The sequence below is a fragment of the Eumetopias jubatus genome, unplaced genomic scaffold (genome assembly GCF_037043125.1).
Source record: "Eumetopias jubatus isolate StellerSeaLion01/CBP00866 unplaced genomic scaffold, mEumJub1_p1.0 scaffold_13, whole genome shotgun sequence".
In the NCBI taxonomy this organism is placed as follows: domain Eukaryota; kingdom Metazoa; phylum Chordata; class Mammalia; order Carnivora; family Otariidae; genus Eumetopias; species Eumetopias jubatus.
The window spans coordinates 6311762-6338457 of NW_028274819.1; the positions used below are offsets into that span (position 1 = coordinate 6311762).

Here is a 26696-nt window from a genome sequence, read left to right on the forward strand (position 1 = left end):
GCCTGACGTGGGGCTCGATCTCACAACCCTGAGATCAGGACCTGAGCCAAAGTCAAGAGTCCAATGCTTAACAGACTGAGCCACCCAGGCACCCCCAAGAGGTATTTGTATTTTAATACCTCAGTAGTCATTTGAAAGAATAATACACATACATTGAAAGATGGAAGCATATGTTTATTCTTCAGTAATCACAATCACTTGCTAGGAGGATATGTGTGCCTGTTAGGCACTGCACAACTTTTCAAAACTTGGAATCAGATTGGACGTCGCCACTTTCTTTTTTTTTTTAAAGATTTTATTTATTTATTTGAGAGAGAGAGAATGAGAGATAGAGAGCACGAGAGGGAAGAGGGTCAGAGGGAGAAGCAGACTCCCCGCTGAGCAGGGAGCCCAATGCGGGACTCGATCCCGGGACTCCAGGATCATGACCTGAGCCGAAGGCAGTCGCTTAACCAACTGAGCCACCCAGGCGCCCCTGGACGTCGCCACTTTCATTTCCTGTTACACACTGACTTTCCCAATAGTACTTGCTTTTGATCGCGGCAGCTGCCAAAAACCCAGATTCACAGAGATATTATGTCATCAAAAGGCACGTAGTGCAATCCAGTGTTGAAACTGTGAACTGCCTCAAGCTAGCAGTCTGCCAGTTGTCTGACAGATGTCGGGTATTTCTGTGTTTCTCTCAAAGTTTTATAATATTTTATGACTTCCTGTGAGTTTGCTGCAGTGTGGCAGGCCCTACATCAAAGGAAAGGTCTTGTTGACAGCTGTATCCTCATGGAGGACACTTGGAGAGCTGGGAGGGAGGTTCAGGATTGGGGATGCCTACACCCCTTCCCCCCTTTCTCTACTCTACTGCCAGGTTGGCCCCATGGTGGCTGGTGATAGGGTGGAAACGGAAACCAAAAGGGCCTGTGGGTGCCGTGCAAAAGTCAGGTTGGGAAGACAATGTCACATCCAGGATGAATGATGGAAGTCAGCGAAGAGCATGCAAACCTGGAATTTGGGGGTGTGCTACCAGGCAGGAGAAAGGAACTCTTTGGGTCTTGACACATGGATTGTCTTGGGGGGTGCTCAGGGAAAGGTTGATTTTCTTGCTCTAACACAGACATCTGGTGGCAGCTTTTTCCAGAGGGTTCGCTCCAGCCTGGACCTAGCATTGGCCCACACCACGAAGAGTCAGACTTCCTTTGGAATACTTACGGAGAGAAGAATTGCAAGACTTGGGGAGAAAGGAATGGTAGAGTCAGTCTATCCCAACCATTAGCTGCCCAGTCCACAGACTGATGCTTCACCAGGCCCCAGTGATTCTCCATTCTCTGTGGCCACTGAAAATAGGCCGGTCAAAGAAGCCCCCAAAGGGCTGGGTGAAATGGATGCTGCACCTGGATATTTCACAATAATTTCCCCACTTCAAGGTTCTTAACTTTATTATTTATTATTTTTTTAAAAAAAGATTTTATGTATTTATTTGACAGAGAGAGAGAGAGCACAAGCAGGGGGAGCTGCAGAGGGAGAGGGAGAAACAGGCTCTCTGCCAAGCAGGGAGCCCAACACAGGGCTCGATCCCAGGACCCTGGGATCACCACCTGAGCTGAAGGCAGATGCCCAACCGACTGAGCCACCTGGGTGCCCAACTTTATTTTTTTAAGGATTTTATTTATTTGAGAGTGAGAGAGAGAGTGAGCATGAGCAGGGGGAAGGGCAGAGGGAGAAGCAGACTCCCGGCTGAGCGGGGAGCTGGATGGACGTGGGGCTCCATCTTGGGACTCCCGGGATCATGGCCTGAGCCGAAGGCAGATGCCCAACCAACTGAGCCACCCAGGCGGCCCTAAGGTTCTTAACTTTAATCACAGCTGCAAGTCCCTTTTTCCATGCAGGGTAACATGTTCACAGGTGCCGGAGACTAGAGAGTGGACACATTTGGGGCCACCGTTCTGCTTACCACACTTGGAGACCAGGAAGATCGTTCTAGGTTGGTGTGAGATCCCACTGGCCACAGGGAACAGGTCCTGCAGTGGAGCGTCCAGTAAGTCCGACAGAAGAGAAAGCCCACTTTTTGTTGTTGGCTTGTTTATGAGAGAGAGAAACTGCCACCTGAGAGCTTCCAGCCACTTTATGCTGCAGTCCAGACAGCTGGGAGGGGCCCTTGCTGCCTGTGACCCCCTAACAGTCATTCCTGGCCATGTGGCTGTGTGGCCAGAGGGGGACAGTGTGCTACCATAGCTGCATCAGGAGACATTTCCGGCTTTGGACCAACTGAGCCACCCAGGCGCCCTGACATGTTGTGCTTTTATAACACATACATTGAAATTCTTTTACTGAGGGGCGCCTGGCTGGCTCAGTCGGTTGAGCATCTGTCTGCCTCCAGCTGAAGTCATGATCCCAGGGTCCTGGGATCGAGCCCCAGTCGGGCTCCCTGCTCAGTGGGGAGCCTGCTTCTCCCTCTCCCTGTGCCTGCTGCTCCGCCGGCTTGTGCTCTCTCTCTCTCTCTTTCTCTGTCAAATTAAAAAAAAAAAAATCTTTGAAATTCTTCTACTGAAAGAATTCAGTATTTTTATTTTGGTCTCTTTCATTTTACAAGTTTCAAAAATAGCAGTCAAAGAGAAGAAAAATACGCCTGTCTTTTGGAGTAGGACCCCAGGTTACTGAAAACCAGTTGATTTGGGTCTGAGCTGACATTCTGGACAGAAACTCCTCTTCGGAGCAGACGTAGTACATAGAGCCTCAGGCCCGTGATGTGCATTTATCAATTTGGCCAGTCTGTTTTTCTTTCCTTCTGTGGAATCTGACTTCTAGGATCTGTTTGCCTTCACGTAGCAGGGCCACAGCACTCCTTGCCCACGCTGACTCAGGGATACGTCCAATTTTTGGCTGGACGCCTGATCCTCCTTACCCTTTCCAGATACACCCTGGCCACCTCAGCGATGACTTTCCTCGGGAGCTCCAGAGAATAGATGGCAGCATGGGTGACATAAGAGAGAAGATGAAACTTGTGGAAAAGGCAGGGGCCAGCCACCTGGGGGACGCTCTCGAAGGGGCCTTGGGTCCTGGGCCTAGATCTATGGAGGAGACAGAAGACTGCGCGGTTTGCCCTGGCTGGGGAGGCAGCTTACATTTCCCTGGGTGCCCTTCTTGGGCCCATTCACTTTCTGGGGATCATAAAGCTCCACCTCAAGTGAGGCCAAGTGAGGCAGAGCTCCTGTGGCTGGTCTGAGCCCTGGGCTAAGTGGCTGCAAGACTCCATCCTCAGGGCACAGTAACCCCGGATGTGGGAGGTGTCCATAGGGGCTCAGGAATCATTCACTTAGCACATACTGACTGGACATTTATGGTGAGGCAGGCACTGTGCCTTAATTCTGTGCTAGCTGCTGGTGAAGCATGTGTCTGTGTCATATGGAGTGTCTGTTCATAATTAATAATCATAATAGTACTAATGATGATTATAGCTGAATGTAGTGAGCATTTACGATATTGGGGCCCTGTTTTAAGCATGGTACCATATGATTTTATTCAATCCTTATGACAACCCTCTGAAGTCAGTAGGTTCTATTATTATCCCCCATTTGGTCTGAGAAGACTGAGAGAGAGGGTAAGTGACTTGCCCATGCCATAGTGGCAGACTTTGTCCAACTCCAAGATCTATATCTGCGACCATCTGCCTCCCATAGCTTTAGTTCTAACAGAAGAACAAATAATAAACTTGTACACACTTACATAGAAATTATTGCAAGGATAGCAGTGGGGCTGGTAGGGGATGGATTTAGACCATCAGGACTCGCACACAAGCTGAGCCCTGAGTGGTGAAGGGAGCAAGGGAAGAGCTAGGGGAAGGAAGAGAGCTCCAGGAGGTGGGACAGTGTGTGCCAAGACCCCGAGGCCGCAAGGAGCTTGGCTTGTTCTAGGATCAAGCAGCAGGCCCCTGTGGCTGGTGTTTTGTAAGGAAAGGGGGGCAGGCTCCAGGTAAGCCTATGGACATCTGCCAGAGTCCACAGGGATCTGAGGGCCGGGGCAGGAGCCTGGACTATATTTGATGTTTGGTAGGGGGCACCAGTGTATGTTTTTTTTTTTTTTTAAGATTTTATTTATTTATTCATGAAAGAGAGAGAGAGAGAGGCAGAGGGAGAAGCAGGCTCCCAAGGAGCAGGGAGCCTGATGCGGGACTCGATCCCAGGACCCTGGGATCACGACCTGAGCCGAAGGCAGACGCTTAACCATCTGAGCCACCCAGGCGCCCCACCAGTGTATGTTGAATCAGGTGGAGATGCGATCTGATTCACATGTGAAGATGATGCTCCATGGGCTGAAGGGGATGAGTGAAAGGGAGGCTCGTGGAGTCTGTGTAGTCATTGGAGGAGGGCCCCTGGGCACCTGAAGCCAGGTGGTGGCTTGGGATGGAGAGGATCTGGGGACTGCTCAGGGAGCTGCTGTAGGTAGGAATCCAGGTGGTAGATCTCACGTGGGTGGGGGGAAGGAGGTGTTCACGGATGAAACGCTACAGCTTGTGGGTCTTCTTCAAAATGTCCCAGGTGGAGCGGGGAGGAGAGGGGTGTGTGTGGGGGGGTGATGTGAGAGTGGTCATGATGGGTGATGGCTGTAGAGCTGGGCCTCACTGCACCCGTCTCTCCATTTTTGTGATGCCTGAAATGTTACGTAACAGAAAGTTAAGAAGGAGAAGGAGAGGGCTGCTACACAAATGTCTGGCTTAAGCAACGGGGTGAATGGTGGCACTGTTTCCTGAGATGGAAAAGACACAGAGGGGCAGAATTGGGTGCAGGTTGGAAGTCGAATGCTCTGTTTTGGCCATGCTGTGCCAGGCTTCAGTTAGAGAGTAAAGGCAGAGGCCTCTGGGATTTTGGAACAAGGCTCTGTCCCCTTCCTCAGACATCATTCTCCTTTTAAGAATTCTCCTGACTTGATGTTGGCTGTAACAGAGACTGAACACGTGAACATGAGACAGTAGGAGACCAGGAGATGGGAGCTGTCCAGAAGACACTGGGGTTCGTGAGCCTCTTCTCTACCTGGTTGTGCAGGCCCAGGGATCCCCTATCGTTGAAGTAGAAGTGGGTCCAGGGCCTATCAACTATCCATCACACGCAAAAAACCACCTCAAAACTTAGTGTCATGAAACAACAAGGATTTCTTATTTCTCACCAACCTGTAGGTCAGCAATTTGGGCTGGGAGCAGCCTGGGGATTCTTCTGCTAGTTACAGCCAGGGTCATTCCTGTGGCTATCTATGGTCATCAGTGATTTGATTGGGTCTCGCATACCCAAGATGGCCTCATTCCCATATCTGGAAGCTGATGCTAGCTAGCTCTTGACTAGGGACCTTAGTCTTCCTGCACACAACCTGTCATCTGTCAGGAGGCGAGGCTGAGTGTCTTCACAGCATGGTGGTCTCGGGGCTCCAAGACACCACAGGTAGAAGTTGCAAGGCCTCTCAAGACCCAACCTCTCCAGGTGCAAACATCACATCCACCACATTCTATTGGTCAAAGCAAGTCACAAGGCTGGCCCAGATTTAAAGAGCAGGGAAATAGATTCCACCTCTTGAGGGGGAAGCTGTGAAGAATTTGTGGCCATATTTAAGCTATCGTGGGTCAGAGGGCCCCAATAAATGACCTGAGCAGATTGTTCTGCCCCCAATTGGCCCACATCTGTCACGTCACCACCTTCTTCCCTCAAACCAGCACCATAAAAAGGTTGGTGTTCATTTTGCAGACCACTCTGTAGATGTCTATCAGTTAAGTATGGCATTTGGCTCAGTGGCTGATTGCATTTTTGAAGATAGTCGCTAGGATATCTCCTTTCCCACATGCCAATCTTACAATGTGATGTTGACAAGCTTCCATTGAGAGGTGGGGTCTTATATTTCCTCCCCTAGAAACTGGGTGGATCTTCTTAATAACCTTTACCAATAGAAGGGGTAGAAGTGGCATGTGTGACTTCTGAGGCTAGATCATAAAGGGCAATAACAGCTTTTACTCTCTTGATACACTTGTCCTTGGAAGCAGCCACCATGTTACGAGGGAGCCCGAGCTGCATGGAGAGGACTTCTTTGGGTGTCCCAGTCAATAGACCTAGTTAGGCCCTCAGCCATCAGCCAGCGCCAACTGCTCAACGTATGAATTAATGAGCCTTCTGATGATTCCGCCCCTGGCTTTAGAATCTTCCAGCAGAGGTTCCAGATGTCCCAGAGCAGAGATAAACCATCCCTGTTTGCTCTGTCTGAATTCTTGACCCACAGAAACCAGGAGAGATAATAATGATTATTGATGTTTTAAGCCACTAAGTTTTGGGGTAATTTGTTATGTAGCAGTAGATAATTAACATAGGATGCCAGTAATAGAAACAAGGAAAAAAAAAAAACAGTAGCTTAAAACAAACTAGAAGTTTATTTCTCCTTCTTATTGAGAATCTGGAAGTAGGCAACCCAAGGATAATATGGAAGCTCCTATGGTGTCATCAGAAGCCCAGGGCCTTTTATCTTGTTGTTCTGCTAGCCTCAGCACATGAGCACAATTCTCAAGGTCACATCCTGATCCAACATTGCTGCTGGAGTTCCAACCATCACATCTGCATTCCAGGCTGAATGCAGGATGAAACAAGAGAACAGAACTAGCCTTCACAGATACTATTTCTATCTCGAGGGGCATTCTTAAAAATCCTTTCCAACACCTTCTGCTTATATCTCATATCCTAAAATTAAGTCACAGCATCACACTATATGTGCAAGGGAGGCTAGAAATGTTGCCTTTTAGCTGGGCTCATTGCCATCTGAAGTAAAACTGGGGTTCTGTTGTTGAGAAGGAGGGGATAGTGGATCATAGCTAGCAGGTAGTTCGTGACTGTGGTGTTAGAGCAGGAAAATGGAAGAAGGAAATCTTCTTCATGGGCAGGAGCTGGAACCAGGAAACCTCCCCCCCCCACTCCCCCCACACAATGTCCATGCAGTTTCCTTAAATGCTTGGATACCATAGTTTTTTCAAGTTGCTTCTGAACAAAGAACTGACTTCACTCCCAAAGAAGCGAGGCAGTGATGCCCAGGGAAAGCTTTGGTCTAACAGCACCTTCCCCCATGGCCAGCAGACAGTTGGACTTCACTTAAAATTCTAGCATGTGGCCCTGACCTTGTCACTTACCTGCTCAGCCACGTTCATGGTTCTGGTTTGCCCGGGCTTACGGACAAATTCTGGGTTTGCTATCGAAGGCCTCAGCAAACTGTTTCACAGCTCTTTGCTTCTCCCTCCTCCTCATGCCTTGCTTCATGCCCTGCATCCAGGCCTTTGTGCGGGCAGCTCCCATGGCCCAGAACACCCTCTGCCCTGTCTCTTCCCCGGGGGGAATCCCATCTGTTCCCAGCACCTTCTAGAGCCACCACTAGTCCTTCTGGGGCCTTTGTGCAGGTGGGTGCAGCTCCATGCAGGGGCTTGAGGGGTAGCCCACAGGCTGGCCTCCACCCACACTTGTCCTTCAGCCCAGTGCCCTGGCACAGTGAACACCCTGCACGGCCGTACATGGGAAGATGCCACTGCCAGGAGTGAGTGAGGCCCTTCCTTTGCCCTTGTTCTCGGTCTTCAGATCTCATGGGCTGATGTGGGGCTGGCTGTTTCCCACCCTGTATCCTCTGACATGCTCAACGTCCACTCCCCCAAACACCAGTAGCCAACAGGCGCACTGAACTTGCACCACAGACCATAGCTCTTTCCTTCCACTTTGGTCTCTTAGTCCTCAGCCTGCCCAGCTGTGGAATTAAAACCCCCACTGGGCTGGAAGACGGACCACTTGGACAATGCGTTAGAAGCGACCCAAATACCAGTTGGTTGGAATCAGCTGCTCAGAGCAATTCAAACCTGAGTCTCGGGCCCTCAGCTGGACAGGGGGGCTCCCTTTCAGCTTACCCTGTTCCTGGGAACACTGGAGCCCAACCTGGCATCCCCTTCCAGAACGGAGCATTGAATCGCTGACCCCAGGTGACCCATTGTTCTTGTAGTGGCCTTGGACCCACCACTTAGGAATCCACGTGAGAAGACCTTCCATTTCATACCGTTTATTTTATCCGCATCTTCTCTGCTTCCTCCCTCCCCCACTGGCCCCTGAGAGGTGGTGGAAACCCCAGTTGGAAAGGGACCACTCTCTCCTCCCTGGAGGAGGGATGGTGTCCCCAGGCCAGGCCCCACCAATGGGAGAAGCAGGGGCCTCCATGGCGGAGTGGGTGCATCGTCCAAGAGGCTGTGGCCAAGGCCGAGGTCCCTCGGATGCCCTGCGGCCCTGGGCCCCGTGGGTCATCAGGAAGGTGAAGAGCAGAGAAGTCTGGGGGAGCAATGAGAGGGCAAAGCCTGGGTGTGTGTGCGTGGCTGACAGAGGCAGAGGTGGGCTTTGGGGGGACAGGAGCAGAGACCAGGAGATGCAGGATCCAGGCGGGGCCCTGAAAAGGAATCCCAGGTCATAGGGGAGCTGGATGTGGGGGAGGGTACACCAGGGAAAATCAGGGGGCCACGGGGGACAAGGCTGTGCTCAAGAACCGGGCTCCCAGTACAGGGGCTGTGCCACAGAGTCTGATCGGGGACGACCCTGAGCAGAGACCAGAGGGCAGGCAGGGAGGGGCAGGTCAGGGGAGGAGGGCGGGACTTGGGGCTGGTAGCGGGGCCAAGGCTGTGGAGCTGCCACATCCAGCTCCTCAGCTTCGCGGAGGCCAGCCCGACCGACCAGGCATGGCCCCAAACCACCAATTTGTGCTTCTGGGTTGCTCGAGGGCTCCCAATGTGGCCTCGGCCGTGCAGGGAAGAGCCCAGAGGCAGCCCTCAGCTGCACGCAACAGCTGTCCGCAGGACTCCTCCCCCATCCCAGGCTTTCTGAAAACATCCCTCCCCCGACCCCGCCCAACCGGAGAGGGCCCTAAGCTGGATCACCAGCCGCTGCACAGGGTGGAACGTGGTGGTGGTGGTGGTGGGGGGGGGTCATGCTGGGACAGTTCACAGACTCCACTTCAGTGGTGTTCATTCACCCCCAAAATGACCCTGGGTCGCTGCGCTACAGTCTAAGGACTCTACCCCACCCCCACCCCTCGTGTGCTGGTCCGTTTTCCCCTTCCTGTCTGGGACAACTACTCAGGCATCGAAGCCCACGGCGGGTTGGTGGGGAGGAGGCCACTCCGGGGACCACGGGGGTCTCAGAGTGCACCCTGCCCGTCCCCCTGGCAACCGCTGTCACCATGGACAATGAGCACCGGGAAGTAAAGGGCGTCCTCGTAGCATGGTGGGCTTTCCAGGGGCTCTGTGTCCTCCCCACGGCGCCCCAGCGGCCCCCCGCTCAGGCTCCGGAAGACCCCCGGCGTGGCCCGGCCCCCAGCTCCCAGGGAGAGGCGGCTGCGGCTGAAAGGCAGGCGGGGCCCGCTGGGCCGGGCGGGGGGCAGCGAGCTGCTGCTGAGGGAGCGACGGCAGCGCGGGCAGCCCCGGAGGAAGGCGCCGGAGCTGGCGCCCATGACCACAGCCTCCGAGTAGCTGGGCACCAGCTGCCGGTTGGAGCAGATGTGCCACTCCAGCTCGGTGAAGTCCACCGTGGCCACGCGGGAGAGCGGGGGCCCGCTGGGCACCGCCCCGGGGGGCGGCGAGCTGGCGCCGAAGAGCTTCTCCACCTGGTAGTGCACGTGGGCCGTGCCGTAGGCCGCCACGACGCGCAGTGGCCAGGACAGCGTGGCCGCCGACACCAGCCAGAAGACCCAGGCGCGCGCGTACCAGGGCGGGCTGCGGGGGTCCGCGAAGACCATGAGGGACTCGCGGAAGTCCACGTCCTTCAGGTGCATGCCCTCGCGGGCCTCCAGGTAGTCGTCCAGGCCCTCGTTGGCACTGAAGAAGCGGGCCCTCTGGGTGAGGTACGAGGCCTCGGCCTCGGCGCTGCCGAAGCTGAAGCACTTGGTGAAGCGCAGCCGCGTGGCCGCGTGGTCAGCCAGGCCCACGAGCTCCTTGGAGACATCGCGGACGCCGTGGGCGGAGTAGTCAAACTCGCCGCGAGCCGTGCGGCTGTCAGCCCTCTCGTGGTAGACCTGCGTGGTGGTGTAGGCGTCGCCGTTCCGGTAGCGGGTGATCTGGCGGGTGCGGCGCACGTAGTGGTAGCTGGTGGCCTTCCACCAGACACAGGGCGGCGCCTGCTGCAGCCGGTGGATCAGCGCAAGCACGGTGTTGGCGTCTGTGCGCGGCGCCTGGCACGACCGCACGTGGCAGTGCCAGCACTCGGCCAGGTAGAGGAGGTAGAGGAGGGAGACAAAGGCCAGCGGGATGTATAGGTAGCCATCAGAGCAGGGGCTGGCTGGGTAGGTGGGTGGTGGGCCCCCGGCCCCACGGGCCAGGGCTGCCTCAGGCCCCAGGACCAGCCGTGGCACTGTGGCCAGGCGACACCAGGCCACCACGGCGCCACAGGCATGGATGAGCAGCGTGAGGAGCAGGCACTTCCAGTGCGACTCTCGGCACAGGGAGCTTCCCAGGGATTGTTTCAAGGGCCGCTGCTGCAGGGTGGGCAGAGAGGGGGAGAGGCGGGGGTCAGGATAGGCCACCGGTTGGACCTGCCCCTCTGCCTAAGCCCTTGGGAGGAGCTGGGGCTCTGCCCCCCACTCCACAGAGGAAGAAACTGAGGCTCTGAGGGATTGAGCACCTTGCTCCAGACCTCACCCTTCTGGCTCTCACAGTAGAGCAGCAGGGATTCAAACTGGGGCCTCTCTGAGCCCCCCAGCCTGTCTTAGTAGAGGTGCCCCATCATCTCTCAGTCGAGGGCACCTAGGACAAAACAGACCCATCTCTGCCAAGAGAGGGAAGGGCCCCCTGACTGGCCGTTTAGAAGACTGATCTCTGGTCCCAGCTCTGCCGCTAATTTGCTGTGCGGTCTTGGCCGTATTCCTGCCCTCCCTGGGCCTTGCTTCCTGGACCTGCTGGGCCTTTTGGCATGGGGTCCTAAGGGTGAAGAGCATGGGCTCCATGGCCCAGGATTCAGTGTTGGCTCCATGACTTACTGGTTGACTTGGACAGGTCCCTCAACCTCTCTGGACCTCAGTCTCCTCATCTGTAAACTGGGGCTTTTGTGAGGTTTCAACAAGATCTTATGTGTCGCCTTCTCAGCCTGGGGTCTGGCCATGGCAATAAGTATTATTACTGTTACTCTGAGACTCCGTCGGGTCCCTTGGTTCCACTTAGAGACTTGGGAGAAGCTTTTAAGTAAGAGAGGAGGAAGAGCTGGGAACGGAGGAGGTGTGAGTCTGGGGGGGGGCAGATGGAGCGTTGTCCTCCACTCCCCATCTGTGCTGCGAGGGAGGGGGTGGGACACAGCTGCTCGGCAGGAGGGCCACTCCTTGGCCCTGGAGGGTTTGGCCTATCCTCCCGGGCAGGGCTCCCAGCCTGGTGCCCACCTCACCTCTAAGGTGCCTATGGAGAGAGAAGTGGGGGATGGGGGAGGGAGTGGGGAAAAGAAGGAGAAGGAAGAAAGAGGTGGCCTGGTGAAACAGCAGAGGTGGAAGTAAGGGGCCACCTCTCCAACCCTGGCAACATTGGGTCTTGAGAGACCCAAGAGGGGAGGAAATGCCCCCAGCCCAGCCCAGGACAGCCTGCCCTCCCCTGTAGTCACCCGCCACACATACACATCATCACCAGGACCTGCAGGGCCAGTCAGATGCACACACCCACACATCCACCCCACACCCCATGTTTATCACAGACCCACCAACCACAGATGTGCACACGGCCTGCTCATCCCAGACCCCGGACCCTCACCAGTGCCCAAGGCACAACCGCTCCCAACCGTCACAGGGTGCACAGGTGCACGCACTCACCCACACGCACACACCTCACACAGACCCACCCAGCACAGGACACACACATGCATATACCGGTTACACATTCACTGAAGCCCAGGTCCACACCAGACCCTCACCTGACCACAGTGCACATCCCCCAACCCCACCCCTACTGCAACCTGAAATCACACCCTAGACTCTACAGGAGAGACCCACCCACGACAGAACACGTTCACACATCGCCACATCAGCCAAGCCAAGCACCCACCAGACCATCACCTGACTCTAGCTCACCCGAGATGTGGGGAGCACGCACTAGCATTCACACACCCACAAGCACACTACATCCATCCAAACACATACACAGACCCACTCACCACCTATCACCCCAACACCCCACACAGGGCCCCACACCTCTGCAGATCCTTTTCTTGGCTAGGGTTGAGGAGAGGCCAGTCTGGGGGTCCCAGCCAGCAGGGTGGGCCCTCGGGCCCACCGCCGGGAGAGGGAGAAGGGGTACCAGATGCCGCCTCCTTTCCTCTTTCCCCTCCTCCCTGCGCTCCCTCCCCCAAGTCCCCACTACTGCTGCTGCATTGCAGGCGCCGCCCGGGCACCTCGTGAGCCGCTGGGCTGGGCTGGGCTGGGCTGGGCGGGGGGCCTGACCCCCGGGGCCTCGGGGGTGACGGGCAGCTCTGCAGAATGAGGGCGCGCAGGGGCCAGGCGCTGACGTCACAGGAGGGCGAGGAGGGATGAAGGGGCTCCCGCGGCGGGAGTCGCCCCCTCCTCCCTTCCCAGCCTCCCCACCTCGACCCCCACGCGAGCCCCTCGGCTCGCCAGACGCCGGCTACCCAAATGACGTCATTGGCAACTGGGGTTTTGAGACTTCCCCCCTCAGCCCCTGTCCCGGGCTTTGCCCCTTCCGTCGTCCCCCGCATCCCCGCTCCATCCCTGGCTCCGGCCCCCCGACACACAGCGCCGGTACCTCCTCCCGCAGCGGCTCGCCGTCCGGGATGAACGCGGGCACCTCCCCGCTGTCGCCTCCGCCGCCCTCGGGCATGGTGTCCTGGCTGCTGGGGCGGCCCGAGCCCGGGCCCGGGGCATGATAGGGGGGAGCGCAGAGGGCTGCGGCGCGGCCCCGAGGGCGTCCGCTCGGCTCGGCGGCCGCGCAGGGAGTGCGCCGAGCTCGAGGCCGAGCGCGGCGGAGGCGGCGGCGGCGGCGGCGGCGTTGGCGGCCACGGTGCCCGGCGCCCCGCCCTCCGCTGACCCCGCCCCCGCGGCACCCGCGGCGCCGCCGGCAGCGCCTGGTACCGCGGGCGCTGCCCCCGCCCCCGAGAACCCCAGGCTGGCCGACCTAAGCTTGGGTTCCCCTCCCGCCGCGCTTGCGCTTGCGACCTTGGCGGAGTCCTTGCTCTTGGGGCCTGTTTCTCCTGCTGTAAAACGAGGGGGGATGGATCTCAACGGTGGGTAATGCCCCCCGCGTCCTGTCTCTGAGGAGTAGGCTCAGGCCTAAGCCCACCCAGACCCCACCCTGGAAGCCTTGCTTGTAGGGAGAAGAGCAGTTACAACCCAGAAAGGTGTGATATGCCTCATTCGCTGGACAGAGGAGTTGGGCTTCACTTAAGAGCCCAGGCAGGTTGGGGGCCAGAACACCCAGGGTCCTAGGCTTCGTGACCTTGGGCCTGCACTCTCCACCCCAACCTCAGTTTTCCCACCTGAGAAATGGGAATAGAAAGGTGCACAAGCATTCATCATGAGGTACAGGGGAATGGGATCTGTCCTTCATGGGAGGATGCCTTCCCAAGGACTGGTGGCCGCACTGCTGCTCCCTGGCCCTCAGGGGGCCTCAGACCTTCACACCTGCCCCTGGGTCTGGGCTAGCCCTCAAAGTAGACAATAAGTTGGTGGGACATAGGGAGCTGCAATGCTAGGTGAGTTTGGGGTTGCTTTGCCGCTTTTTTTTCCCCCAAAGAGAAACTCAAAAACCATTCAGTTCAATATCCCTACCCATTTAAAGATGAGGTGATTGAAGTGATAGAGTAAAGGAGTGACCCAGGGTTTCATCCGTTTATTATTTATTTATTGGGCACAGATGTTTATTGGGTATCTTCTACATCCAAGTATTGTGTTTGGCACTGTGAAGACAAGGGTAGGAGTGGAGAATGACACTGGCCCGGTCCTAATAGAATTCATAACCAGGGCAAACTGGTGTACCCAGAAGGAGCCTGGAACCCAGCTTCTGGCCTCAATCCCCAGCCAGGTCAGTCCTCTGTTCCCTTTGTCTGAGAGGCACAAGTTAAACTGATTCTTAAAGAATAACTAGGCTTTGGACAAATGGATATGAGGGGGAAGGGCATCCCAGGTGGAGGGGACTTCTGAGCAAAGGCACGATTAGATCACGTGCGCTGTGTTTAGAAAGTAGGAAAGTCACCTGGTGTAACTGGACACTGGGTAGCTAGAAGCAGGTTGCAGAGGACCTGATTTTGCTCTCTAGAACGTGGTGACTAAAGGTGTCAGAGAGGAGGCCCCTTCTACCTCTGAAGAGGGTGAGAGTGGTCACAAACTGGGCAGAGAGAAAGGAACACACCGGGCCTCAGGAGTGAGGCTTGCGGGGGTGGGGGGAGCATGTCTCACTTTCAGATGGATTGCAGGGCCAGCAATGACTCAGGAGTTTCAAATGCAACTTCAGGAGGTGGATCAGCACACCTCCACCCCCAAATCGGTTGGACCACGGGAGAGCTGACGGGCCAGGCCTGGTGCAGGATCCTGTCCCGACTATACCACCCACTCTCTGGGACTTCACATCTTCTGGAGTTTTCAATATGTGTAATGGGTATGTGTGTGTGTGTGTCTTTCGGTCTGTCGAGAGAGAGAGAGAGAGAGAGAGAAAGAGAGAGAGAGAGAGAGTGTGTGTCTTTCTGTCTGTCTCAAGAGGCCAAACCCTCCTCCCAGCAGCAGGCCCCCAGGTTCTGCAGGACAGCGGCAGTGGCTGTAGGGCATTTCAGCACCGCACAACGGACAGCACCCTCGCCGGAAGGAAGGGTGGGAAGCGGGAGGAGGAGTCAGCTTCCGGGGCTCGCCGGGCCGCGCTGTCACTGCCCCGCCCGGCCTCCTCTAACACCTCGGCGGCTACCTGGGCTCCGTGCCAGAACTGGCGGAGTGGGTAGTATGGAGGACGGGAAAGGAAAGCTAGCATTGAGAGGGAGGAGCAGGAGACCCAAGGGGCGGGACTTGGTAGAGCCCCACGGACCCATTCCCTCCTGGGATACGTCCCCCGATGAAACTCCGTTCCCGTACTCCCGCCTCCACCAGCTCTTCACCTGGTGTAGTCGTGGCAGGACAAGCGGCAAGTGCTCCACTGCGCAGGCGCGGAAATAATTCTCCACCTCCTCCTACCTTAACCCATCTATTGGCTGTTCTGGCCCCGAACTAACAAACCCAGCATCCAATCCGAGAGCGCCTCGGATTGCTCCGCCTATCCCCCCTCCCGGAAGTTGACTACTGCCGAATCCAATTCGGCGAGGCCGCGCCAGCAACCAATTGGGAGAGAGGAGGGGTGAGCTAGCGCCGCCGACGAGCCAATGGCAGGCGACGGAGGATAACGCTGAGGACATGGCGGCCGTGGTCGAAGAGCTCGCGGACGTGTCGGGCCGCTCCATAACCCGGGTCGGTGCCCAAGAAGCGGAGCAGCTGCCTTATTAGTATTCGTACCCACGAGGCGGCGCAGCGGGCCCTTGGGGAGCGCCAGCATCGCGGCCATGGCTTATCACTCAGGCTACGGAGCCCACGGTGCGTGGGGCGAGGGGCGGGCGGGACGCGCGGCCCGACCGGCCGGATTGAGGGTCGGCGGCGCTGCCCGCTCACCCTGAGGGAGAGGGGCAGCCGTGACCGCTCCCCAGGGCGCCGGGTGTCTTTCGGGTTTCCGCCCTGCGTGACTCCACAACAGGTCCCGGACTTCGTCCTCTCGGCCCAACCCTGAGATCGGGCGGTGACAGCATAGCTGGGATTCCCATGTCAGACCCGGGCACGAACGGGGTCTGCCTTCAGAACTTCCTTTACCTGTCATAACCCTGGTAGGGGCCCTCACCACAGACCAGGGCCTTTGGGTACCCAGCTGTCGCCTTTCCCATCCGTGTTCATGCGGGATGCCCTCCCAGTTAGTTATCTTCACCTAGGAAACTTTTCACTCTTCCAAGGCTCAGTTCAGAGATCACTTCCCTCGACAGGGCCCCCAGAAACCCCCAGGTGGGCAACCACTTCCAGGCGCTGCCTCAGCTGTTTCTTTGCCCACATTTAGCACGTCTGGAAAAGGATCCCTCGCCAAAGTTCTTTCTGGGTTGCCTACCCTTATCCAGCCCGGGTTTCACTGATTGGTGGCCCCAGCACCCATACAGGGCTGTCCAACCTGGGGAAAGGGGTGGTGGTTTGGGCTCATGTTTGATATTCCTGTCACCTACTCTAGTACCTACAAACCCACAGGCTCCAAGCACAGGGCCCGGGCAGCTCCAGATCCCCCTCCCCTCTTCGATGACACAAGCGGTGCTTACTCCAGCCAGCCAGGGGCATACCCAGCCCCAGGAGCCGATGTGGCCTTCAGTGTCAACCACTTGCTTGGGGACCCAGTGGCCAACGTGGCTATGGCCTATGGCAGCTCCATCGCATCCCACGGGAAGGACATGGTGCACAAGGAGGTGTGGCCCACCCCCAGGGCAAGGGTGGCAAGATTTCTGGCCAGGGATGGGGCATCACGGGATCCCGCCTAATTCTCACAGCAGCCCTCAGGGAAGGAGCACACAGAGGAGCACCCTGAGGTTTGGTGTGCAGCTTGTCCACAGCCTCCTCTCTCCTCTCCCAGCTGCACCGTTTTGTGTCTGTGAACAAACTCAAGTATTTTTTTGCTGTGGACACAGCCTATGTGGCCAAGAAGCTGGGGCTACTGGTCTTCCCCTACACACACCAGGTGAGCTGGCGGGGCCCTGTGCCTCCCTCGGCCTGTCCCAGAGTTTGGCCCCCGGATCTCAACCGCCTTCTTTCTTTTCTTTGTATCTTTTTCTCCTGGCCTGGCTGCTGCTACTACCGCCAGAACTGGGAGGTGCAGTCCAGCCGTGACGTGCCTCTGCCGCCGCGGCAGGATCTCAACGCCCCTGACCTCTACATCCCCAGTGAGTCTTTCTTTGACCGGGGCTGGGGGCGGGGGGGGGGGGGGGGGGGGGCTTGTGCCTGGAGGCACCAACGAGGAGGGAGAGGCTCGCGCATTGATTCAGCATCTGCTCTCGGTGCTCTTGTGTGTGGTGGTTGCTAGACACCCAGGAGGCGGAGCAGGGGGACCGCTAAGGGGCTTCCTGGGTGTGCCCTCAGGGAACTCCTTGTTGAGACCTTCTTGCCTCTTAATTGGGCCCATGTCCCTCCCCTGGAGCCCAGGGTTTAGACCTGGTCCTGCAACTTCCGGTCACGGGACCTCAGGCTGGCTACTTTTACTCTTGTGTAAACCAGGAATGACAACAGTCTCTACCATAAGGGATCGCTGTGGAGATTCAGTGAGGTGATGTGCGCTCAGCAGGAAGCACGCTGTAAATAATAGTTACTGCCAGAGCCATTACTTGTCCCCCAAGTCCTGCACCAACATCCCTCCTCCGAGGAAGCGGTCGCTCCCCTCTGGGTTTCCACATGGCATGGGGTCAGGCTGCCCACCTTGGAGTGCACCTCACTCCTCTCTGTCCTGGGGCCTGCACAAGGCGAAGCCCGCGGTGGACACCCTGGAGGAGGGGTGAGTGTGCCCAGGCAGCCCTCAGACGGGTTGCCAGGGCAGCCAGTCAGGCCAGTTGCTCCGGGAGGGCCACCGGTTCTATCCTTCATTCCATTTTCTCTCAGAGCCACCTTGTAAAGCAGGAACTGCCATCCCCATTTTACGTGTCGAAGCCAAGGCTCAAGAGAGATGACTGTCTCTGAAGCCACATAGCTTATGTGTAGGTGGTAGAGCTGGTTTCCTGACCAGACCCTGTGCTCTCTGGTGGGAACATTAATTCTGGTGCTTCAAGGGGGGCAGAGAACAGGGCCAAGAAGTTACAGTTGGTGTGAAAGCCCAGTTCCCCCTGGCTCTGAGCTTTTGTGTAAACAGCAGAGGCAAACCAGGAGCCCTCTCCGTTGGTGGGATGGCCAGCGCCAAAGCCAGCGCCTGTGGCCAGACTGAAAATTACTGGCTGAGGTGACGTTATCCCCATGGGCCGGACTCTGGGGGGAGCCTGGGTTGTCTTCAAGCCTGTCTTTTAGTCCTGTAGTGTTGTGGGAGATCAGTCTGGCCCCTGCCTGTTGGTCTAGGATTAGCAATGGCCTTGGCCCCTGATATGGTGTGAGCCACAGCAGGAAACTTTGGTGAGTGTCCTAGCACAGGGACAGGGAAGGAGGTGGCTTGGTGGTCCTGGGGGTCAGGTAGCATTTCATGGGGAGAGAGGGCTGAGCAGGGACAGGCATCCCAAGCAGGGTATTAGGAGCTGACTATGGAGGTTGGCATGTGGGGATATGCAGGGAAGGAAGTATGGGGAGAAGGTAGGGAGTGTAAATGGCCTCAAATACCTAGCCAGGGGGCTCTGATTGAGGAAACCAGGCTGATGGCATCTTTCTGGTTCTTGGCAGCAATGGCCTTCATTACCTACGTGCTGTTGGCTGGGATGGCACTGGGCATTCAGAAAAGGTTAGTATCAACGCCCTCCCCCATTCCCACCAGCCCCCGCTCCTGACTGCTCTCCTCACCTCCCTAGGGGACCTGTGGCACGTCCCAAGCCCGGGCCGTGCCCTCAGTTTCACACCTGCCACAGGACGGCTGGTTTCTGAATGCGCCCCCTCCCCCCCACGGCCATAGGTTCTCCCCAGAGGTGCTGGGCCTGTGTGCAAGCACGGCGCTGGCGTGGGTCGTGATGGAAGTGCTAGCCCTGCTCCTGGGCGTCTATCTGGCCACCGTGCACAGTGACCTGAGCACCTTCCACCTGCTAGCCTACAGCGGCTACAAATACGTGGGGTGAGTACCTATGGGCCAGGCCAGAGGCAGGCCTGGGAGAGGGGCCTGCCGCCCTGGGTTCCTAGCCCGTGTAGCTGTAGTCTTGAATTATGACCCTGGGCACCCCTCTGCCCCTCTCAGGGCCCTAGCTCTTCTCTGTTAGAGGAACCAGCTGTTCTTAGCATTCTCCTCAGGAACCGTGTATTATCGTTCAGGTCAGGAGTGTGTGGAGAGTCATCCTGGGAACGCAGGGGAGAAGGGCTTTTGTGCTGAGTTAGTAAAGGGGGGTCTCCGATCGGCGTCCTAGGACTGAGTCCTAGGTCTTACAGATTGATTTTGAGTCTAGGACCCTGTGGAGACAGACTGGACGTAAAGGGCCCCAGTGGTGGTGGGTGGGGCCTAGGCTGGGTGGTGGGGCCAGTTTGAGGCCCGGACCCTTGGGAGATCGCCAGCCTTCTCTTTCTGCTCTCCCCCTCACCCCTACCCGCACCACACCCCCTGCAGGATGATCCTCAGCGTGCTCACAGGGCTGCTCTTTGGCAGTGATGGCTACTATGTGGCACTGGCCTGGACTTCATCTTCGCTCATGTACTTCATTGTGAGTCTGGGGCTGCCCCTCACGCCTTTCCCCCTGGGGTTGGAGCTGGGGACGAGCCTCTCCCTCCCGGCCCAGCGTCAGCTCTGTCCTTTCTTCCAGGTGCGCTCTTTGCGAACAGCAGCCCTGGCTCCTGACAACGTGGGGGGCCCAGCTCCCCGGCAGCGTCTCCAGCTCTACCTGACCCTGGGAGCTGCAGCCTTCCAGCCCCTCATCATATATTGGCTGACCTTCCACCTGGTCCGGTGACCCCTGACCCCCACTGGCACTGATTTTGCCATACATTGAAGATTTGGGATTTCTTTGATTGTATTTGACCCTTGTTCCTGGGGCCTGGGGTGGGGGTCTCTCCGTTGCCCAGGGTGTACCAGGCTCAGGGGACCCAGGGGAGGGCTTCCTGGAGTTGGTGGCCTTGATACTGCTTTGAAAGGCAGATGGAGGGGTTTCAGCAGGAATAAACAGCTGTTTCGTTGTGGCCAGGAAAGCAAGGATAGAGGGGAGCAGCTGTCGAGGAGACCTCAGAGGCCTCTGATCCCTCTGAGGGGTTTCCCTAGAGGGTTCCGTGGGCCAGTGGTTTGAGCCTAGCTGTACTGGGGATTTAGCTGAGGGCTGCCCCCTATACAGTCTCTTTGCCCCCATGTCCTCTTCAAGCCTTTCAGGAGCAGAACTGGGGCCCACGTATTTGCAGTAGTTTATTCATATTTTGTCACAAATGGCCGGGGAGGGGGTGCCGGACTCCTCCAGGCAACATAGAAAATAGGTCCAAGAGACAGGACAGTCTGGGATTGGGGCAAGGGGGGATGGGGGAGAGGGGGAGGTCTAGAGAGAGAGCCTGGGGGAGGGGAGAGGGCAGACTAGGGGTGGGGCTGCCCCCCTGCTGAGCCTGCTCATTCCCGGTGCGGGTACCCCCCCACCTGCAGGGGGAGCCTCGGGGTGGGGGTGGAGGGGGGCGGCCCAGAACTTCCAGGGTCACGCCCTGCCCCTTGGCAGGGTCCATGGTCCTCCCCTCCAAGTGGACAAGGCCGGAGGTTCCGCCCCTTCCAAGACTGACTGCCATGCCTACAGGCTGGCCGAGGAGCCCCTGCCCCTATTTAGAGCTCTGCCCAGCCCTGGTCCAAGGGGAGGGGGCTCTGAAGGCGGGAGGTCCCCGCAGCAGCAGTGTGGAGGGGTGGAGAGGAGGCTGGGGGCACCAGTGCCCCCTCCCTCCCCAGGGCTGAGGCCTCTGCGGCCGAGGGGCAGGGCTGGGGGTGCACAGGCGTCCGGTCCATTCTGGGCTTGCTCCCTGGCCGGCTTCCCCCTTAGAAACTCACCAACGTATAAACCATACTGTGGGAGGATGAGGCAGTGAGCCGAGTCCGGAGTAGGCCCAGCTACTGGTCACCCCCCCTGTCATAGCCTGGGTTGCCCTCAGTCCTTAGGGGGAAAGGCAGGAACTTGGGGCCCAACCATTCCTGGAGTTGGAGGCATGGTACCTGGAACATCCCTTCCCTGACTTCTGACTGCCATGGGTAGGGCCTCACCTGTACAGGTAATAGAAGAAGGAGAGCAGGTAGAAGGCGAGTTTGCACCAGGACTCCTTCTGGCAGTAGTTGAGGATGTCAGCATTCATGATGGAGACCGCATCATACATGACCTCAGAGCCATCCGCCGGGCGATGGAAGTACCTGGGGTGAGGGAGGGGCCTGAGTGCCCACGTCAAAGCTCCCACCCCCATCTCGCCCCTGCTCTTCCGTCTCACTCCCCCCAAGGCAGCTTCCAGAGGTGGTGGAGGAGGGGGATGCTGAGGCCCTCACCTCCAGAGGTGGTAGAAGAGGAGGGGGATGTTGAGGCCCAGGGTCACCCACTCTGCTGCACACAGAAACATCAGACAGAAGAGGCCGTGGATGGAGTATTCTGGGACCACCAGCTGGGGAAGGGAGGGTGAGAGGTCAGCTGCCTGGTGCCAGGACAGACCCCAGCTTCAAGGGCACAGAGGGGAGCTGGGATTTGGGAGGTGCCCCCCACCGTGACCTCTGAGGACTAAAGGGGCCTCTAGCCTCCCACTCCCTCCCCCGGTGGCAGACCAGATGAAGCAGGTCCCAGAGGGGTAAGGCCCCGCTCCGGGTCACACAGAGTAGGGCTGAGCTGGGCTAGGAGCCTCCTGCTACTAGCCCTGACACTGACCTTCCTCAGGAGGCAGCAGATGCGTTCGATGTTTTTTAAACGCTCGCGCTGTAGGGGGAGGAAAAGGTCACCATGGGGGAGGCGGAGGAGCGGGCATTGGGGGCGCCCCCGCCGCCCTCCCTACGTCCCCTGTCAACCTGCACGTGGCCGCCAGGGGGCGCCAGAGCAGACTCTGCGGCAGGGGAGCAGCCGCGCCGTCCCCATGGCAACCGTCACCATGGAAGGACCTTCACCCGCGTCTCCACGGCAACGGCCCAGAGCCTGGCAACGGCCGCCCCGCCAGGAGAAACCCGAGCCCTGAGCCCGCGCCAGGTGTTTCCTGGGGTGGGGACAGACAGGAAGGGGCACCGTCGCCAGTCCCACCACATACCCCCCTCCTTCCCGTCCCCCACCCCCCTTCGCCTGCGACAGACGGAAAGACAGACGGACTGACACACCTCGGCACAGCACATGTATCACTTACTGCCCGCGCTGGGTTCCCCTGATCGATGGGGTTCTTGAAGTCGGTCCGCAGCTCGTCAAAGGCTATGATCTGGGGGAGGGGCGTGTGCCCGTCAGGGTTGGGGCAGCAGCTAATGGCCCCCCACCCATCCTTCTGTGGGATAGGAATTCATACATGGGTACTGGGCCAGATGGAGCTTGCTGCAACGGTGGAGAAACTGAGGTTGAGGGAGGGGCGGGGCCTGGCCCAAGGTCACACAATAGTGTGGAATGGAATCCTAGTGTGCTAATGCCCAAGTCAAGCCATGTTCACGACGCTTCCATCCAAAACATCCCAAGAGATGGTGTCTTTTTTCTGCCCTTTGCTGACCACTGGGGTCTTGCCTGGGTGGGCTCCCTTGCGTGGGAGAGCTGTGAAGTATATTCCAGGGTGATCAGGGCTATTGGGGTGCCTGGTCCAGCGTTGGAGGTGTGGGGGGGGCAGAGTTCAGGCTGGACTCTGAGTGGGTGTTCGGTGAACAAATGGGAGAAGGACAGTCCAAGCAGCAGGAACAGCAGGCACAAAGGCAGAAGGTTGAAAGAACAGGAACATTCAGGAAGCTGAGGGTTCCATGGGGTCACAGTGAAAGTGTAAGATGAGTGGGAAGGAAGAAGGGAATGTGAAAGATGGACTGGAGATGCTGTGAACCCGGACCAGAAGTTTGGACTTTAACCCAAAAGTAATGGGGAGCCACTGAGGGGTATAAAGCAGCAGAGTGGGACAGTCAGGCTGCTTTAGGATGGATGGAGAAGAAAGTACACATTGGCTAACAGTCCCAGCCAAGACATGTATGATGTTTACTCTATGCCAGCAGGCTTTATGTTTACTGAATCATTTAATGCTTGCAACAACCTGATGACGTAGGGACTGGTATTATCATATCCGTCTTGCAGATAAGGAAACTGAGATGGACAGTCTAAGTCACTTGTCCAAGGCCACACAGCTAGTCAGTGGTAAGCCAGGATTCTAACCCAGTTAGACTGCAGTGTTAAAATTCTTAACCGCTTTATCATAGGCAGGACAGACCAGTGGAGAAATGGGGGAGGGGGGTGCTTGTCAATCGGCGTGATCAGCGTGAGGACAGCAGCAGTGAGAATGGAGAGGTGTGGAGGGATTCCAGAGCTATTTAGAAGCCAGACTCCAGTGGGCTTGAAGAAGAGTGGAGGCACAGGGGCCCAAGCTGCCTTTGAGTGTTGGGGCATCTGGTAGATGGCAGCGTCCTCATTGGGATGGGGAATTCTTGGGAGGTACAGGTGTTTGAAGGGATGATAAGACAGACCTGGGTGGGGGGCAGTGGGAGCTGGCATGATAGGAGGTCTGGAAGAAAAGCCTTCTGAGGTCCCCTCCCCTCAGCACCAGCTGGAGGACAAGGCACAGGGCCCACCACCCCCAAGCATCCCGGACCCCAGACGGCTTGGAGGGAGAGAACATGGGCTTCCTGGAGGGAGCCGGGGCCATCTGGAGCAGCACCCCCCACCCCCACGGACTCTGGGCAGCCACCTGCCTGCCAGGCACAGCAACAGGGTCCAGCAGGGAGCGGAAGGGTGTCGTCTGTCTGCCCCAGAGCTGGCACCACCAGCAGGCAGCGGGTGTGGTGCCTCCCACCCCCCAGGCTGCCTGGCGCTGACTCAGCCCCCTGGAACAAACAATCCCCCATGATGACAGCTGACACGCGTCACTCACCACAAGGGTTGCCTGGCGACCAGTAGGGACTGGGCTCAGGGTCTAGGGTGGGATCTGGGGTCCTGCCCTGGAAGATTCTGGTTCTTACCAATTTGGATTGAGGGCCACACCTCCTATGCCCATCCCACCCCCCTTAGTAGGCGGTGCTCTGGGCACTCTGATGGATATACAACAAACCCACTTTATCCACAAGGAAACAGACTCAGCAAGAGTGACTTGCTAAGATCACCAAACTAAAGAGCTGAGTGAACACCATGCTTGACACATAATAGGTGCTCAATAAATATTTTGTTGGGCCCTTGCCCCCAACCTAGGAGCCTCACAAGGGCAAAGCCTGAGTCTTGTTCATCCTTGACTCTCCCACAGCTGCCCAGAGCCTGGTTCTCAGGAAGCATCGGCATTGGTATGTTGGATTGAGGACTGCTCTGAGTAGCCCCTAAGGACAGGGGACCCCCAGAGGGGCTGTGGGAGGTCTCTGGGTGGGGAGAGGCCTGGAAAGGGGTTTCTTGATTTCCAGGAAACTTTCTCCCAGGAACTGGTTAGGTCTGTGTTCCCAGCCTGTGACCCTCAATTTCTTCCGATCTTTAGGACCCCAGCTCTCTTGCCCCCAGCCCACAGGATTGTCCACTACCCTGGGATGAGATAGGAGGCTCAGAGAGATCAAGACAGATTGGGGGGGGGGTTATGGAGGCAAAGAAAGAGAAAAAGACCAAGGGTGAGAAAAGAAAAAGCAATTAAGAGACCCACAGAGAGAGAGAGAGGGAGAGGCAAAACCAGGGAGAGCACTGGAGATCGGAGGGGGGGAATGTGTTGGAAGGTGCCTGTAGGGGCTCACTCCTTACACAGGAGGGGCGCAGTCAGAGTCCATGGAACCCTGATGTCGAGGAGACAGGCAGCAGTGGGGCCAGGGGGATGGTGAAGGGAGAGATTGGTCAAGAGCCAGGGAGGATCATGGGGCAGGCAGCAGGTCCCAGGAAAAGAGAGCAAGTGGGGAGACCAGGAAATAAGCAGGTGAGATAATGAGGAAGCGAGAGGAAGGAAAGAACGGGTTACAGGGGGAGAGACTGGAGAGAGGTACGGGAACCCCCCTAGAGGGGATGAAGATCAGGAAGGTGTGTCCTGGTGCAGAGGATGCCGAAATGGACAGACCAGGGCCGACCAAGATGGGCAGCCTTCATTGAGGGGATCAGGATGGGGCCCAAAACCTCAGGGGACAGAGGTGGAGGGAGGGCAGTCAAGGCGGGGGCAAGGGCCCCAAACAATGAGCTGGAGGCTGAGTGATAATAATTCTTGGTGAAAGGAAGGGAGCCAGGCAGAGGGGGGCACTGAGGAGAGGACCCCAGAGAGAATGAGGGAGAGGGACTCTAAGGGGAGGCGATTGGGATAAAGGATGAGAAATGGATACTCTGAAAGAGCAGGTGTGAAGCCAGGCCAGACTGAGAAACAGACCAAAGGGGACACAAGACAAAGGGGAAAGTGGGAAGGAAGAGGTGGGAAAATGGGAAGTGGGAAGGAAACCTGATGAGGGGAAGCCCAGAAAGGAGGGGGCAGGGAAGCCCAAGGTGAGCTGGTGGTGGGGACTAGGTCTCTGGTCTGCTTAGAGCCAATCACTGCTGGGTCAGGGAGGTGAGTGAGAGGGAAAGGGTTAATGGGTTCTGCGATCCGTGGGTCCTGTAAACAGATGCAGTTGCCATGGCAACCGGCTCCATCACTCCGGCTGGAAAAACCCACAAAGGGGGGGCAAGCAGACAGACAAACTGCCCGACAGACAAACGGGGGCGACTGGCTTGGGGGGGTGGTAGGAGAAGAAAAAGGAGCAAGAATCCCAGAATTCTGCCCCACACCCCAAGGCAGCATGGGGCAGGGGCAGGGGGTCAGAGACCAACTGACATACCCACAGACAGGCGGGGGCGGCGGAGGAAGGGGGCCCCAGGAAGGAAGCCGACGACGGGAGGGGGTGTTCATGGGGGCAAACAGAAGCTGACCGAAGGGGGATAGCGGAGAGGAGGCTCCAAGTTTCCTCGGACCCCGAGCCCATCTGCTCGGCCCCCTCCCGCTGTGTGCCCCCGGCCCCGCACCCCCCACCCCGCCCCCAGCCCCAGCCCGGCCTTACGTGCCAGATGACAAAGAAGATGAGGGAGGCGCACAGCACCAGGGTGAGCATGTAGCAGAACGCGGCGAAGGTGAACGCCATGGCCCCCGCGCCGGGCGGCGGCCCGGGGGGCGCCAGCGCGGGGCCCGGGCGCAAGGGGACGCCCCCCGGTCCGCGTTTAGGGCCGGCCGGGCATGGCCCGCAGGCCTCCGGGGACGCAGGCTGCGCGGCCGGGACCGGGGCCGCGGGGCCGTGGGGCGCGGGCCGGTGGGCTCGGGGGGCGCGTCCGCTGCCGGCTGCCCGGGCCGCGATCGCTCATCCTGCGATCCCTCGCCCGCGGCTCCCTCGCTCTCCAGCCCGCGAAGCCGGCGGGGCGGAGCCGGGGGCGGGGCCGCGGTGCGAACGGCCTCGGGCGGGGCCGGGTCTCTGTGCGCCCCTCCGCATCCACCGCCCGGCCCGGGCGCCACCCCCGCCCCAACCTCAGGGACACGTAGGCATGGACGCACATCCCTGGCATGCGCCCGCCTCCACCCCCCGCGTCACACGAGTTCGGTCCACTTGGAGGAGCACACACACACCCCTACCCTCACATACTGTATTTTGCACACTGGCCTGGGAGGCCAGGCTGAGGTCCTAAGTGGGAGGAACTTGGCACTGTCCAAGGGGGGCAGGGACACCTGGCTTGAACCCAGAGCATAGGTGGGAGAGGGGGCAGAAGGGGATGCGGGCCAGGCATGATGTGGCACGTCTGCAGCCCAACCTCACAGGCCGAATGGCTGTGCGCCTGTGTGGGTGTTGGCGGCGGCTCACCAGGTACTCGCTGATGGCCGCCTGCTCCCCGCCTGCTGGAACCGTGCTGGGCCCGTGGGGACATCCCACAGAAGCAAAAGCAGGCAGCACTCCTGGC

The 26696-nt window shown here is 58.0% G+C and overlaps 3 protein-coding genes across 3 annotated transcripts; 1 reads left to right on the plus strand and 2 right to left on the minus strand.

Moving 5' to 3' along the window:
* Positions 1-9174: 9174 nt before the first annotated feature.
* TMEM151A (transmembrane protein 151A) lies at positions 9175-12841 on the minus strand. The gene is made up of 2 exons (XM_028117917.1): positions 12767-12841; positions 9175-10506 (listed from the first exon to the last, which is right to left on the minus strand). The coding sequence occupies exons 1-2, from the start codon at positions 12839-12841 to the stop codon at positions 9175-9177; spliced, it is 1407 nt and encodes a 468-aa protein (XP_027973718.1).
* Positions 12842-15357: 2516 nt separating this feature from the next.
* Positions 15358-19682, plus strand: YIF1A (Yip1 interacting factor homolog A, membrane trafficking protein). Its single transcript, XM_028118252.2, has 8 exons — positions 15358-15570; positions 16261-16472; positions 16637-16741; positions 16865-16943; positions 18415-18472; positions 18641-18796; positions 19280-19373; positions 19473-19682. Exons 1-8 carry the CDS (start codon positions 15540-15542, stop codon positions 19617-19619), a joined length of 882 nt encoding a protein of 293 aa, XP_027974053.1. The 5' UTR covers positions 15358-15539; the 3' UTR covers positions 19620-19682.
* Positions 19683-20047: 365 nt separating this feature from the next.
* Positions 20048-26137, minus strand: CNIH2 (cornichon family AMPA receptor auxiliary protein 2). The gene is made up of 6 exons (XM_028118253.2): positions 25811-26137; positions 21997-22065; positions 21534-21581; positions 21164-21276; positions 20891-21034; positions 20048-20696 (listed from the first exon to the last, which is right to left on the minus strand). The coding sequence occupies exons 1-6, from the start codon at positions 25889-25891 to the stop codon at positions 20669-20671; spliced, it is 483 nt and encodes a 160-aa protein (XP_027974054.1). The 5' UTR covers positions 25892-26137; the 3' UTR covers positions 20048-20668.
* Positions 26138-26696: the final 559 nt, after the last annotated feature.